Raw genomic sequence first — 13,057 nt, forward strand, 5'->3', positions numbered from 1 at the left:
TACACTGCTGTAACTCCAGTTAATTGCTCCTAATTTACACGAATGTGAGATCAGAGTCAGGCCCACAGAGCAGATCCATTACAGTTCAAACTTCTTTGTAGATTTCCCAGGGCTGCCTGAGGGACAAAGGGACTTCAAAAACATTGGGTCCAATTCTGCTCTCAGTTTACACCCTCATGAATATGGAGTAACAGCACTGAAGTCAGTGGAACTACTCCAGATTTACACAGCTGCCACTGAGATCAGAACTAGGCTTTCGGATGCTCAAGTAGCTGTCACTGAGATCTTACCTCCTTTTATCCTATGTTTTGCAAAGGACGGGCTCTTAGCTGCTTCCTCTGCTTTAAAACAAAACCTCTCCCTTCACTCTTTCATACAGCTAGTGGTGAAAGGAGCCACCAATGAAGACAGGAAAATCCATGAGCCGGGAACTGTAACAAGACTCAAGCTGGAAGGAGACCACAGAGCTTATGTCGGCCTGGTGGCCGTGGACAAAGGAGTCTACGTTCTGAACAAAAACCACAAAATTACACAATCTAAGGTTGGGTATGAAAGATGTTGGTCGTAACTTGTGATGTTTATAGCGGGAAATGCAGCTTGGCTCTTATCCTTGCTTGACGCCCCAGGATGGCGAAAAGCGAAGTGAGCCTTTTGTTTGCAGAGCTGCCGCTTGGGGTGTGAGCTCCACTGTACTTTAACTGAGCTGGGCTGGGCCTGGTCAGTACTTGGATGGGAGACACCCAGGGTGCTGCAGGGAGTGCTGTTCTGGACACACTAAAGGACATGCTGCCCTTTGGACAGTGTTGACCCAGATGGTGCTGGGCTGTAGGGAACTGTGTGGGTGATGCAGTAGGGGGCGCTTTCCTTATAGAAACAGTTCTCACCTCAGTGCCCATGGTGGTGCTGTACATCAGGGAGTGGGGGTGTGCTCAGTAGGGGGCGCTCTCCCTCCACAGTCAGAACTGCCCCCAATGCGGCGATAGCGGATGCTGTGCTGTATTGAGTGGAGTGGGGTCTCAGCAGGCAGTGCTGTCCCCTCCCAGTCAGTGCTGAACCAATGTCCCAGTGCAACATTAGGGGGCGCTGTGCTGCAGAGAAAAGTGTTAGTGACTCAACAGAGGGTGCGTTTTCTTCTGAGTCAGCACTGATCCGCGGGCCCTATCAAGGTTTTAGGGGACGCAATGCTACTGAAACTGCCATTTCTCAGCTGACATATCTCAAACACGTTCTGGTCATTAAATCTCCTGCGACCCTTTCAACAAGGGTCAGGGCCCTGATGCTCTGACTGAATTCTAATTTGGGTATTTAATTTCTCTCTGCCTAACATCCTCCTCTGTCTGGGTTCAACTGGCTGTATCATTTTTTCTTTCTCCTCCTGAAATCGGTTGTGTTGCTGGTGCAGAATGGGTGTTGTGCTCGATCCCAGAGATGGACACATTTCAGTGGAGATTGAGTTGCAATAAATCCTTTACTTACATCTCATGTTTTGCTTTCATTTACCCTGCTGCAAACACAGAGCTAGTCAAAGGAAGTCAGTGGAGTTACTGCAGATTGCACAATTGTACCTGAGACCAGAATCCAGCTCGCAGTCTGTATAATGCTTTGGGATCATGCTGGATGGCAGTGTATAAATGGGAAGTGTCATTGTTAACAATAATCTCTCAACCATTATGTTTATGTCGCACAGATCTGGGACTCGGTGGAGAAGAGTGACATTGGCTGTACGGCTGGCAGTGGAAAGGACAATCTGGGGGTATTTACGGATGCTGGACTGGCCCTGGAGACGAGCAATGGGATTTCCACAGCCCAGAGAACAGGTATCACTCTATAGAGCTGAACGGTCACCATGAGTGATGGAGGAAGGCAGGAAAGTGTCTCTTCTAGCTCACTGAGTTTCTCCCACTTCCAAAGTATCTTTCTTCCCCCCTGGACTGTAAGGGACGGGCAGATGGTGCTTCTCTCTGACACTCTCTCTACCCCAGGCTGCAGGCTTTTGGGGGCAGTGCATGAGGAGAGAGGAAGGAATGAAGCCTCCTTCACTCTCCTCTCTTTCCAGTTGCTCTGGCTGGCTGAGCATCTGCCCAAGAGCTCTTATGTGGCTCCCAGCCGGAACAGGAAGGAGCAATATGTTAAGTGCCAAAATGGCTTTTCTGGTTTTCTGATTTCCCTCTAAATCAACGGGGTTCCACTCATTGAGGCCTAGACCATTCTCAGAAATTTGGGAACTGACTGGATGCGGTGTTTGAAAGTTACCTTGTTACATCCAGACAGACAAATGGCAGCAAGTTCAGTGTAGGGCCTCACTTGGTAGGTGGGATTTTAATTTCTATTTCTCACTTCCTTCTGCAGATCCAGAGTGTCCCCAGCCAGCAAAACGCCGGCGTCGCTCTGTTCAGCTCATTGAGTATAAGGCAAACAAAGGTAGGTACTAATCAGGGGGGTTGCTATTCTTGGTCAAAGCAAGCATGCAAAGCAGGAATGCGATTCCCTAGCATGACCAGTTTCACCCTCCTACAGCCTCCTGCCAGCTGCATTTCCTGTAGCAGGAGACGGGGGAGTCTGGATAGAATTCCACATGGGGAGAGATTGGAACTGGTCAGTTTATAGAGGGGATGCGATAGAGGGATAGAAAACAATGAATGGTAACTTGCTCTTTGGGGCACGGACCGTCTCTCTGTTCTGTGTTGGTTCAGCCCCCAGCACTGTGGGGTTCTGGGCCATGACTGGGGACCCAAAGTGCTACACAACTCAAATAACAACAACAGCTACATTGTTACATTACCCATAGAAGCACAAGGAGACACTCAACCCAACTGAATGGTTTCTAATTAAGAATTTATAAAAGGAACTATTTTCATACACGATGCATAACTAACCCATAGTACTCACCACCACAGGATTGTATTGAGGCCAAGAGCCTAGCAGGATTCAAAAGAGGATGAGCCATTTACATGGAAAAGGAGGATGTTCACCATTCCATAGGATAGGATTTTTTAAGAAGACCTATACATCCCCATGCTTCAGGGGATGAGCCAACCTCTGATTGGGTTCAGGAAGAAACTTCTCTGTGGGCAGGTTATTCCACTATGGGGTTTCTTGCACCTTTCTCTGAAGCAGCTGGTGCTAGTTACTGTTAGAGACAAGATACTGGATTATAGCAGAGTGCCAGTTTCTATGTTCCTCCTTTGGCCATGTCTACTAGTAAATTAATGAGAGAGAGAGAGTGAGGACTAGAAGAAGCTTGGTAGGAATGATCTCCTGGCTTGTACATTTCAGTGGCAGATTACCAGGACCAGAAGCTGAAGAAATGCTGTGAAGACGGGATGCACGAGAACCCCATGGGGCACAGCTGTGAGAAGCGGGTTGGGTACATCCTGGATACAGATGAATGCAAGAAGACCTTCCTCGACTGCTGCAATTATATCAAGACCATACGGGACAAGCTGCAACGGGAGCTCCACCTGGAACTTGCAAGAAGCAAGTACAAGGGTTTCAATATCACTCAGAGGAGCAAGACTGGGGGAATTGTTAGAGAAATAAGACCACACCACATGAATCAACGCTGCCCATGTTCACAGATCTCCCATGGGAGAGATGGGCATGAATGCAGTGGCAGCAATCCTGTTAGTGTTGCACCATGTTGATATGGGGACCCAGATGAGTCCGGGTAATAACTTCTTCACAAGTCACCGCTGAGATTTAACCATTGTTTCTAAAGCACAGTCCTCTACCACTTGAGCTAAAAGGGTAACTCCCTAGCTAGGAATAGTAGTAGTCTCTTACCTTTGCAGAATATCCACTAAAGGGCACACATGTAGCACTGAGCCAGTGGCTTATACCAGTGTTATAGGAGCCCAGAAAAGGCTAGCTCATGGGGGAACAGAAAGGCAGGCATGGAGAGGAGAAGAAGCCTGTGGCTTCCCCTCCAGCCGTTCAACCACACTCCAATTCATGCTCTTCTGGGCTGGCAGCATCAAAACTTGGCAACGTAGGTCAAATCACAGATGCTTTGAGGTCAGTAGAGCAGGCCAACCCTCGAATCCTTTCAGGTTTGCCCTATTCCAAACAATGTCACAGCAGAGCCAGACGGTCTGTGATTTGACTTCCCAGGTGACTTGGATGAAGATTTCATGTCTGACAAAGATGTCATCTCAAGGAGCCAGTTTCCAGAGAGCTGGCTGTGGCAAGTGGAGCGGTTGAATGAGCGACCAAATGAACTGGGGTAAGAGCATGTGACCGTGTCACTTCCATTCATCAAAGGGCCATATTCAGACGTGGCATGGTGCAGCTCCCACTGAAGTCAGTGTCTCTCCACAGCAAGATCCCCAGTGGAGCCGGCTGGAGTATTTGTCATGAAGTAGGGCCAGCATTCAGCAGCTGATCCATATTCATAGAGTCAGTCCTAGATTTTAAGGCCAGAAGGGGCCATTAGATCATCTAGTCTCACCTTCTGTATAACAGAGAGCAGAGAATTTCATTCAGTTACTCCAGTTGTGAGCCCATATTTAGGTACCTAAAAGAACTGGCCCGACATCCAGAGGTACTGAGCAGCCAGCAGTATCCCCTGGCTTCAGCCCTAATGAAAAACCAGGCAGCTGATTTAGGTGCTAGAATATGAATGTAGGTGTCTGGCTGTTTATCATTGGCCTTTTATCCTGTTCAGGAACCGTTCCTCATTTCATTGTTATTCAGGGTGTGTTACTGGGTTGCTGAATCACAAGATATTGATGGTGCTTTCTAACTGGATGTGTGATAAATGAAGGAGGGGGTAGCTCCCTTTTATGGACACCCAGCCAGCCAGTTAGCTATAAACTCCCTCTTATTAGCTGTTCTTTACTTGCTTTACCTGGAAAGGGTTAAAAAGTCCATAGGTAAAAGGAAGGGAGTGGGTACCTGACCAAAAGAGCCAATGGGAAGGCTACAACTTTTTAAAATGGGACAAAACTTCCCCTTTGTCTGTGTTGTTCTCCCGGAGAACAGAGACAGGGCTGGAACTGTGCTGTAAGAGCTTGAGCCAGGTATGAAACTACTCATTTGGAACCCCAGATATGTAAGTAAATCAGGAAATGTCTAGGACGACGCAATTAGGTTTATCTCTTTTATTTCTTTATGACTTGTGGACTCCTCTGTGCTAACCCCAGGTGCTTTTGTTTTGTTTGTAAACTTTAAGCTGGATCTCAAAAAAGCTAAGGGAGTGAGTATATTTTTTTGAATTTGCTCTTAATTTTTGTATTTGCTCTTTTAAAATAGTAGTAGTAATAGCCTGAGTTTTTAGAAGTATTTTTTTCTTTCTTTTTTTTTAATAAAATTCACCTTTTTTAAGGACAGGATTGGAGTTTTGTGTCTTAACAGGTTTGTGCACATTCTGTTGAATTAGCTGGTGGCAACAGCTGATTTCCTTTGTTTTCTTTTTCAGCTCTCCCCCGGAGAGGGGTCTGAAAGGGCTTGAGGGTACCCAAGTGCACCTTCCTGGGTTCTCAAAGGGGTTTTTGCACTTGGGTGGTGGCAGCATCTATCCATCCAAGGTCAGAGGAAAGCTGTAAACTTGGGAGTTTAATACAAGCCTGGAATGGCCAGTATTAATTGTTAGATTCCTTGCAGGCCCCCACCTGCTGCCCTCAAAGTGCCAGAGTGGGGAATCAGCCTTGACCAGCGTTTTTTTTTTTTTAAGGTAAATGAGGCACTGGGTCAGGCCCCTCTCCACTGGAATGGATTATAATCCCCCTGCTTGGAATTTGATCGGGACACTAGAATTAATATCCCAACCCTTGAGACCTTTAAAACAGGTTGTGTCCTGTGGCTGGTGTAGAACTTGCGCCACTGAGTTCCTCCCCAGAGAGGGCTGTGTATTTCAGTGGGTGGGTGAAGAAGGCTTTGCCATGGACCTCAACCTGAGATAGGAGGATCTACACCAGGGATCTCAAACTCAAATCACGACGAGGGCCGCATGAGGACTAGTACATTGGCCCAAAGGCCACACAACAATACAAAAATATAGTAAAAAATGAAAAAAAGAAGAGGAATATAGTATGCTATTAAAAGTCAATGTATTAACTTTTTAAAAACTGTAATGCGAAAAGTCAGTGCTAATTTTAACAGTCATTTCATTTTTGGCCACTTAGCTGGTAGCATTTTGCATCAACTAAAGCATCAATATTAGGTTTGATATCCTGAGACAACACCAGTCTCAGTGTTGCTTGCAAATGTTCATCAGTGAGCCTTGACCTTAACACAGATTTGTTATTCATGGAGGAGAAAACCTGTTCACATCTATATGTACTTCCAAACGTTGCCATTACCCTTGCGGAAGCAGAGGGAGCTGTCATGGGGTCTGATGGGGACTGATGGACTAAGAGCCATTGGCCGTGAGCGTGCACTGAGCCTCACAGAAAGCAGCTGGCAGCACCTTTCAGCCTCACGTCACAGCCCAGAACAGCAAGGGGCTGGGATGCAGGTTTTGAATCTCCCTCCCTTAGGTCATCTCTCTGTTAGAACTTCCTTTATGCGGCGCTGAGGTTCCTTCTCCTCCCACTGAGATCAGTGGGATCTCAGGGTGCTTAGCACCTTTCAAAACAGGCTTTGATAGCACGTGCATTGCAACAAAACCCTGAAGCCAAGGGGAATGACTGGTATGATTCAAATCACTGCATAGATGCCCAAATGAACAACCCCTCTCCCAGACTGCTCCAAGTTAATCCCCCCTCTGGGTCTTCCTGTGCCTCCTGGCTCCTGGGTATCTCTGCTAAACTGTAAGCTCTTTGAGGTCTTACGCTGGCACCTAATGAAAAGAGGGTGTTACCATAGCCACTAGAGGTATCTAGCTGCACAGGGCTTGTGTAATCAGGGGGCAGAAGGAAGCAGAAGAGCAGGGAAGCGTGTGGCTTGGAAAGCCCCCCCCCCATCCCCAGTTTGCAAATCATGCTTGCTTCCAGGGGAAGAGTGAGGAGTTGGGGGCTGTTTTCAAATGTGAAAACTCTGCGATGCCCCGAGAAACTAGGGAAGGGCTGGCTGAGAAAAAACACACACACACCCTCCGCCCCATCAGCCCAGCGCGATAATACAGCCTCAGCAGCTCCTGCGGGTCCCCTGCCCAGCCTGTGGCTCTCTCTCCCTTCTCCTGCTCGCGGCTTTACAGCGCTGGGCTCCGCTTAGCCCGCTGCAGCCTGCATGTGTTTGTGTGTGGCCAGTGGGGATGGGATCAGCCTCGCACTGCCCCATGCTCCCGCCACTCCACTTGCGTGGCTTGGCACAAGTAGGTAGCCTGGCGCTGAGCAGGTGGAGGAGGAAGCCCCTGGGACTGGAGCGGGGCGGGGGGAGCCTGGGCTTGTTCTGCCCTCCGGTTTCTTCACCTCTAGTGACACTTCAGTACATGCCCCACCCCTATTCCAACCCCTTCCCCAAATCCCCACCCTGGCCCTGCCTCTTCCTCCCCTCCTCCCCTGAGCACGCTGTCTCCCCACTTCTCCCCCCTCCCTCCTGGAAAGTCCTAAGCACCACCAAACAGCTGTTTGGTGGTGGGAAGCACTGGAAGGTAGGCGGAGGAGTGGGGACGTGGAGTGCATGGGGGAGGTGAGGAGGAGGACGGGGAGGGGAGGGGAGGGACAGAGGGGGCCCTATGGTGGGCCGCAGGAAATAAGTCCGCGGGTCGCGTGTTTGAGACCCCAATCTACACCCTTAGCTGGGGATTGTCCATGAGTCCTAGCTCCTTCCTTCTGTAAAAGACTCTGTCTTTCTCTTTCCATGTAGAATTTCTTCCAAGACGATGCCTATTTTCCTGAAGGATTCCATCACCACCTGGGAAGTCCTGGCTGTGAGCCTTTCAGAGACCAAAGGTGAGGAACACCACAAGTTCTCCAGAGAACAGGAAGAAAAGCTAATGGGGAAAAGACCCCAGGCCACAATGGGCCTTGGAAACGTCACAGTGAGATGGAATAATCGAGGAGACACATTTCAGGACTAAAGTATAAGCCCCCCTGTCTCTGACCCTGGGTCTTTCCCCATTGCAGGGATCTGTGTGGCTGACCCCTATGAGATAAAAATAATGAAAAAAATTTTCATCGACCTCCGTCTGCCCTACTCTGTAGTGAGGAATGAGCATGTGGAAATCCGGGCTATTCTCTACAACTATTGGGACCAAAACCTTAAGGTAAGCTCACTGCCTCATGGGGCTCTGCAATGGACCTGAGGTGTCAATGCTTTGACAGACAGCCAAACTAAACCAAAACAAAATGGTGGAAGGCTTGTTCTTCTAGGGCCTGATCCCTTTGGGGCTGGACACGCTTGTCTCCAATTGACCTTGTTGGGTGCTCAGCATCTTGCAGGATCAGGGTTATGGAATCCACCCAGTTAAGAACATAAGAACACCCATACTGGGTCAGACCAATAGTCCATCTAGCCTAGTATCTTGTCTTCCAACACTGACCAGTGCCAGGTGCTTCAAAGGGTGTGACAGACTCACATATCATGCCCACTCTTGGCCCCGGGCGGTCCATAGGGGGTGCCCCTTTCAGTGAGACAGAGTGAACCCCGGTAAAAGGGCTATCTCGGGGTTAAGCCCCTCCACCTCCTGGAGCTGTACCTCTCTGAGCCTTAGCACACCTGTTTCTCGCTGTGCCCCGCCGCCCCCGGGAGTCCACTCGTTGTGGATCCCTGGGGCCTCCACCCCCAGAAGGGGACAGTGCAACCCTGTTCTCTAGACCAGAGTGACTCTCAGCCAGCGTAAAACAGGAGGGTTTATTGAGCATTGAACACAGCACAGGAAACTCTCAGGGCCTCAGGCCTGGCCTCCCTCAACACTGCACATCCAGGTCTCCCCCCATCCAAGTGGGCTCTGCCTGCTCCCCATCTTCAGCCCAGAGCCCCCCTGCTTCCCAGCTAGGCATCTGATATCACTGGGCCCAAGCCCCGCCTCTGTCCATTGTCTTCTATCCAGGTAAACAAGGTCGTAAACAGGGTCTCCTAGGCTTCCTCTCCTCTCAGCCCTCCTCTGGCCCCCTCTGGCTGGAATCGGATGGTTAGGTCACTGGGGTCCTCTCTTCGCAGCCCATTGTCCTCCCACTGGCCAGAACCAGCTGTGACTCCTGAGCTGGGCCTCCGGGTCACCTGGTCACCAGTCACTGGGGTCTCCATTCTCCAGCCCATTGGCTGGGGTCCCAAGTTCCCTTGCCAGTCTGCTGTAACAACAAACTACCTCTCCCATCACCTCATTAAACCCCTAGTACCTAGGGAAACTGAGTCCCACCAAGAAAATCCCCCATAGGAAACAAGGAAAACCACTTCATCACAGAGGGAATGAACTGAACAGGTAATCATCAAATGATCCATCCCTTCTTCTTTGAGAGCTTGTTCATGTCATAGAATCATAGAATCTCAGGGTTGGAAGGGACCTCAGGAGGTCATCTAGTCCAACCCCCTGCTCAAAGCAGGACCAAACCCAACTAAATCATCCCAGCCAGGGCTTTGTCAAGCCTGACCTTAAAAACCTCTAAGGAAGGAGATTCCACCACCTCCCTAGGTAACCCATTCCAGTTCTTCACCACCCTACTAGTGAAAAAGTTTTTCCTAATGTCCAACCTAAACCTCTCCCTCTGCAACTTGAGACCATTACTCCTTGTTCTGTCATCTTCTACCACTGAGAACAGTCTAGATCCATCCTCTTTGGAACCCCCTTTCAGGTAGTTGAAAGCAGCTATCAAATCCCCCCTCATTCTTCTCTTTTGCAGGCTAAACAATCCCAGTTCCCTCAGCCTCTCCTCATAAGTCATGTGCTCCAGCCCCCTATCATTTTTGTTGCCCTCCGCTGGACCATCTCCAATTTATCCACATCCTTCTTGTAGTGTGGGGCCCAAAATTGGACATAGTACTGCAAATGAGGCCTCACTAGTGCTGAATAGAGAGGAATGATCACATCCCTCGATCTGCTGGAAATGCCCCTACTTATACAACCCAAAATGCCATTAGCCTTCTTGGCAACAAGGGCACACTGTTGACTCATATTCAGCTTTTCATCCACCGTAACTCCTAGGTCCTTTTCTGCAGAACTGCTGCCCAACCATTCGGTCCCTAGCCTGTAGCAGTGCATGGGATTCTTCTGTCCTAAGTGCAGGACTCTGCACTTGTCCTTGTTGAACCTCATCATATTTCTTTTGGCCCAATCCTCTAATTTGTCTAGGTCCCTCTGTATCCTATCCCTAACCTCCAGCGTATCAACCACTCCTCCCAGTTTAGTGTCATCTGCAAACTTGCTAAGTGTGCAGTCCACACCATCCTCCAGATCGTTAATGAAGATATTAAACAAAACCGGCCCCAGCACCGACCCTTGGGGCACTCCACTTGATACCGGCTGCCAACTAGACATGGAACCATTGATCACTAACCGTTGAGCCCGACCATCTAGCCAGTTTTCTATCCACCTTACCGTCCATTCATCCAGCCCATACTTCTTTAACTTGCTGGCAAGAATACTGTGGGAGACTGTATCAAAAGCTTTGCTAAAGTGCAGAAATAGCACATCCACTGCTTTCCCCTCATCCACAGAGCCGGTTATCTCATTATAGAAGGCAATTAGGTTAGTCAGGCATGATTTGCCCTTGGTGAATCCATGCTGACTGTTCCTGATCACTTTCCCCTCCTTTAAGTGGTTCAGAATTGATTCCTTGAGGACCTGTTCCATGATTTTTCCAGGGACTGAGGTGAGACTGCCTGGCCTGTAGTTCCCTGGATCTTCCTTCTTCCCTTTTTTAAAGATGGGCACTACATTAGCTTTTTTCCAGTCATCCGGGACCTCCCCCGATCACCATGATTTTTCAAAGATAATGGCCAATGGCTCTGCAATCTCATCGGCCAACTCCTTTAGCACCCTCGGATGCAGTGCATCCGGCCCCATGGACTTGTGCTCGTCCAGCTTTTCTAAATAGTCCCGAACTACTTCTTTCTCCACAGAGAGCTGGTCACCTCCTCCCCATACCGTGCTGCAGAGTGCAGCTGTCTGGGAGCTGATCTTGTCTGTGAAGACAGAGGCAAAAAAAGCATTGAGTACACTAGCTTTTTCCACATCCTCTGTCACTAGGTTCCCTCCCTCATTCAGCAAGGGGCCCACACTTTCCTTGACTTTCTTCTTGTTGCTAACATACCTGAAAAAAACCCTTCTTGTTACTCCTAACATCTCCGGCTAGCTGCAACTCCAAGTGTGATTTGGCCTTCCTGATTTCACACCTGCATGCCTGAACAATACTTTTATACTCCTCCCTGGTTATTTGTCCAATCTTCCACTTCTTGTAAGTGGTTTTTTTGTGTTTAAGACGAGCAAGGATTTCACTGTTAAGCCAAGCTGGTCACCTGCCATATTTACTTTTCTTCCTACACAATGTCCATCTGAATTAGGTGTGCGCCCGCATCGTGTGCACGGACATCAGAAACTTTTCCCCTTAGCAACTCCCATTGGGGCGGCAGAGGACCCCCCTGGAATGGCACCCTTATGGCGCTGTATATAGTATCCTGCCGGCCCAACCTCACTTCTTACCCTTCTTACCCTCCGTGGTGGCGTTGGAACGTGGTCTCTCGCTTGCGAGTGATCCCTTAGCAATCTAGTTTTAGCAGTTAGACAGTTTGTTGTTAGGTATTTAATACATTACTTAGGTACAGTTTAGTTAGAGGTGACTGGGATTTAGTTCCAGCCACCAGCCTTGGGCTGCGGGAATGCCGGAAGCCCAGGGGTTTAAAGCTCGAGCTACCTGCGGCAAGTCTGTGCCCAACAGCGACCCCCATGACTCCTGCCTTAGGTGTCTGGGAGAGGCACACCAGGCCGAGCACTGCAAAAATTTGCAAGGCCTTTAAGGCCCACACTAAGAAAGAGTCTTAAGCAGCTGCTCATGGAGGGCACGTTACAACCAGCGGCCCCAGACCACCAGGTACCAGGCCTGAGCTCCTTGGTGAGAAGTGCCCTGGCATCAGTGCACGATTCAGCATCGGGCTCTAGAGATCCCGGCACCGTAAATCCTTGGCACTGAGACGAGATGACCAGCCCCGGCACTGCTCAAGCTCCCCGGTACCGGCCAAGCGCCATAAGAAAGGGGAAAGAGGACGCTCCCTTCAAAGAGCTACCAAGACACTCAGCTCCTACAACTCAGAGACAAGACTCTGTTTCCCATCTGGAGCCAGCACCATTGACTCCAGCGCCGGAGGCACCGTTGAGTCCATTACCCAGCAACTTCAGCGTGGACCAGTGTCTAGAGGAGGTCTTGGAACCCCCCTCCACACCTGACACATTTGAGGTTGCAAAGGACTTCATTGAATTGTCAGTGCCCAATCCTCTCCCATGTAGGAAGAAGCCTCCGGCACCACCCAGACGGGTGCCATCCAGAGGTAAACCGGCAATGGTGTGCCGCTCGAGGTCACCAATCCCGCACCGCTTACGGCACTGCTCCCGTTTGAGCTCGCCATAGCGCCACACCCTGACACCAACAACCCCACATGAGGTTACAGCACTGGATGAAGACGCGCCCTCGGCACCCCCACCAAGGACCCGGCACCACTCCATGTCACCCTTGGTCACTCAGCACCGAAGCATGGTACCAGCCACTTCCCCGGCACCATATGCTTTAAGGCGGTCCATGTCAGAGTCTACCCTCACTTGAAACTGGGGGGTTTCAAAGTGAGGACCCGCATGTCTTCCCCCACCCCAAAATCCTAGGGTAGGTCTCCCCTTTGCTGCCACCATGTCATAGGTCTCACCCCCACATGGAACTGTTGGAAACTAAAATTCTAGTTTAGATCTAGTAAGCTGCCACCACTCAATCAGGAAATGTGGATTGAGACACAGTCCTTCCCCAAAATCCTAGGGGATTCCAAGAGCCCCAAATCCATGGAGTTCTTACACCCAGGAGAAATAAACCATTCCCCCTGCTTCCTCCCCCCTCCCGTTTCCTAGGAGAGACACATCTAACTACAGAGGATACCTCCCCTTCTCTTCCCTGAGAATTTACCCAAGGAAAGACCAAACAAGTCCTTAATAGAAAAGAATTTATTAAAGAATAAAAAGAAAGTAACTTGTCTCTGT

At 49.5% G+C, this 13,057-nt stretch overlaps 1 protein-coding gene across 2 annotated transcripts in view; it reads left to right on the forward strand.

Moving 5' to 3' along the window:
• LOC120391362 (venom factor-like) overlaps positions 1-13,057 on the forward strand; it is an 83,196-nt gene that overhangs the window by 30,371 nt on the left and 39,768 nt on the right. For both annotated transcript variants that reach the window (XM_039514934.1, XM_039514936.1), the window contains exons 16-22: positions 380-541; positions 1,688-1,817; positions 2,350-2,421; positions 3,277-3,477; positions 4,111-4,222; positions 7,747-7,832; positions 8,007-8,146. In XM_039514934.1, the coding sequence (XP_039370868.1) occupies positions 380-541; positions 1,688-1,817; positions 2,350-2,421; positions 3,277-3,477; positions 4,111-4,222; positions 7,747-7,832; positions 8,007-8,146 (903 nt within the window). The remainder of the gene's footprint in view (positions 1-379; positions 542-1,687; positions 1,818-2,349; positions 2,422-3,276; positions 3,478-4,110; positions 4,223-7,746; positions 7,833-8,006; positions 8,147-13,057) is intronic.

The sequence above is a fragment of the Mauremys reevesii genome, linkage group 25, assembly GCF_016161935.1.
Source record: "Mauremys reevesii isolate NIE-2019 linkage group 25, ASM1616193v1, whole genome shotgun sequence".
In the NCBI taxonomy this organism is placed as follows: Eukaryota; Metazoa; Chordata; order Testudines; family Geoemydidae; genus Mauremys; species Mauremys reevesii.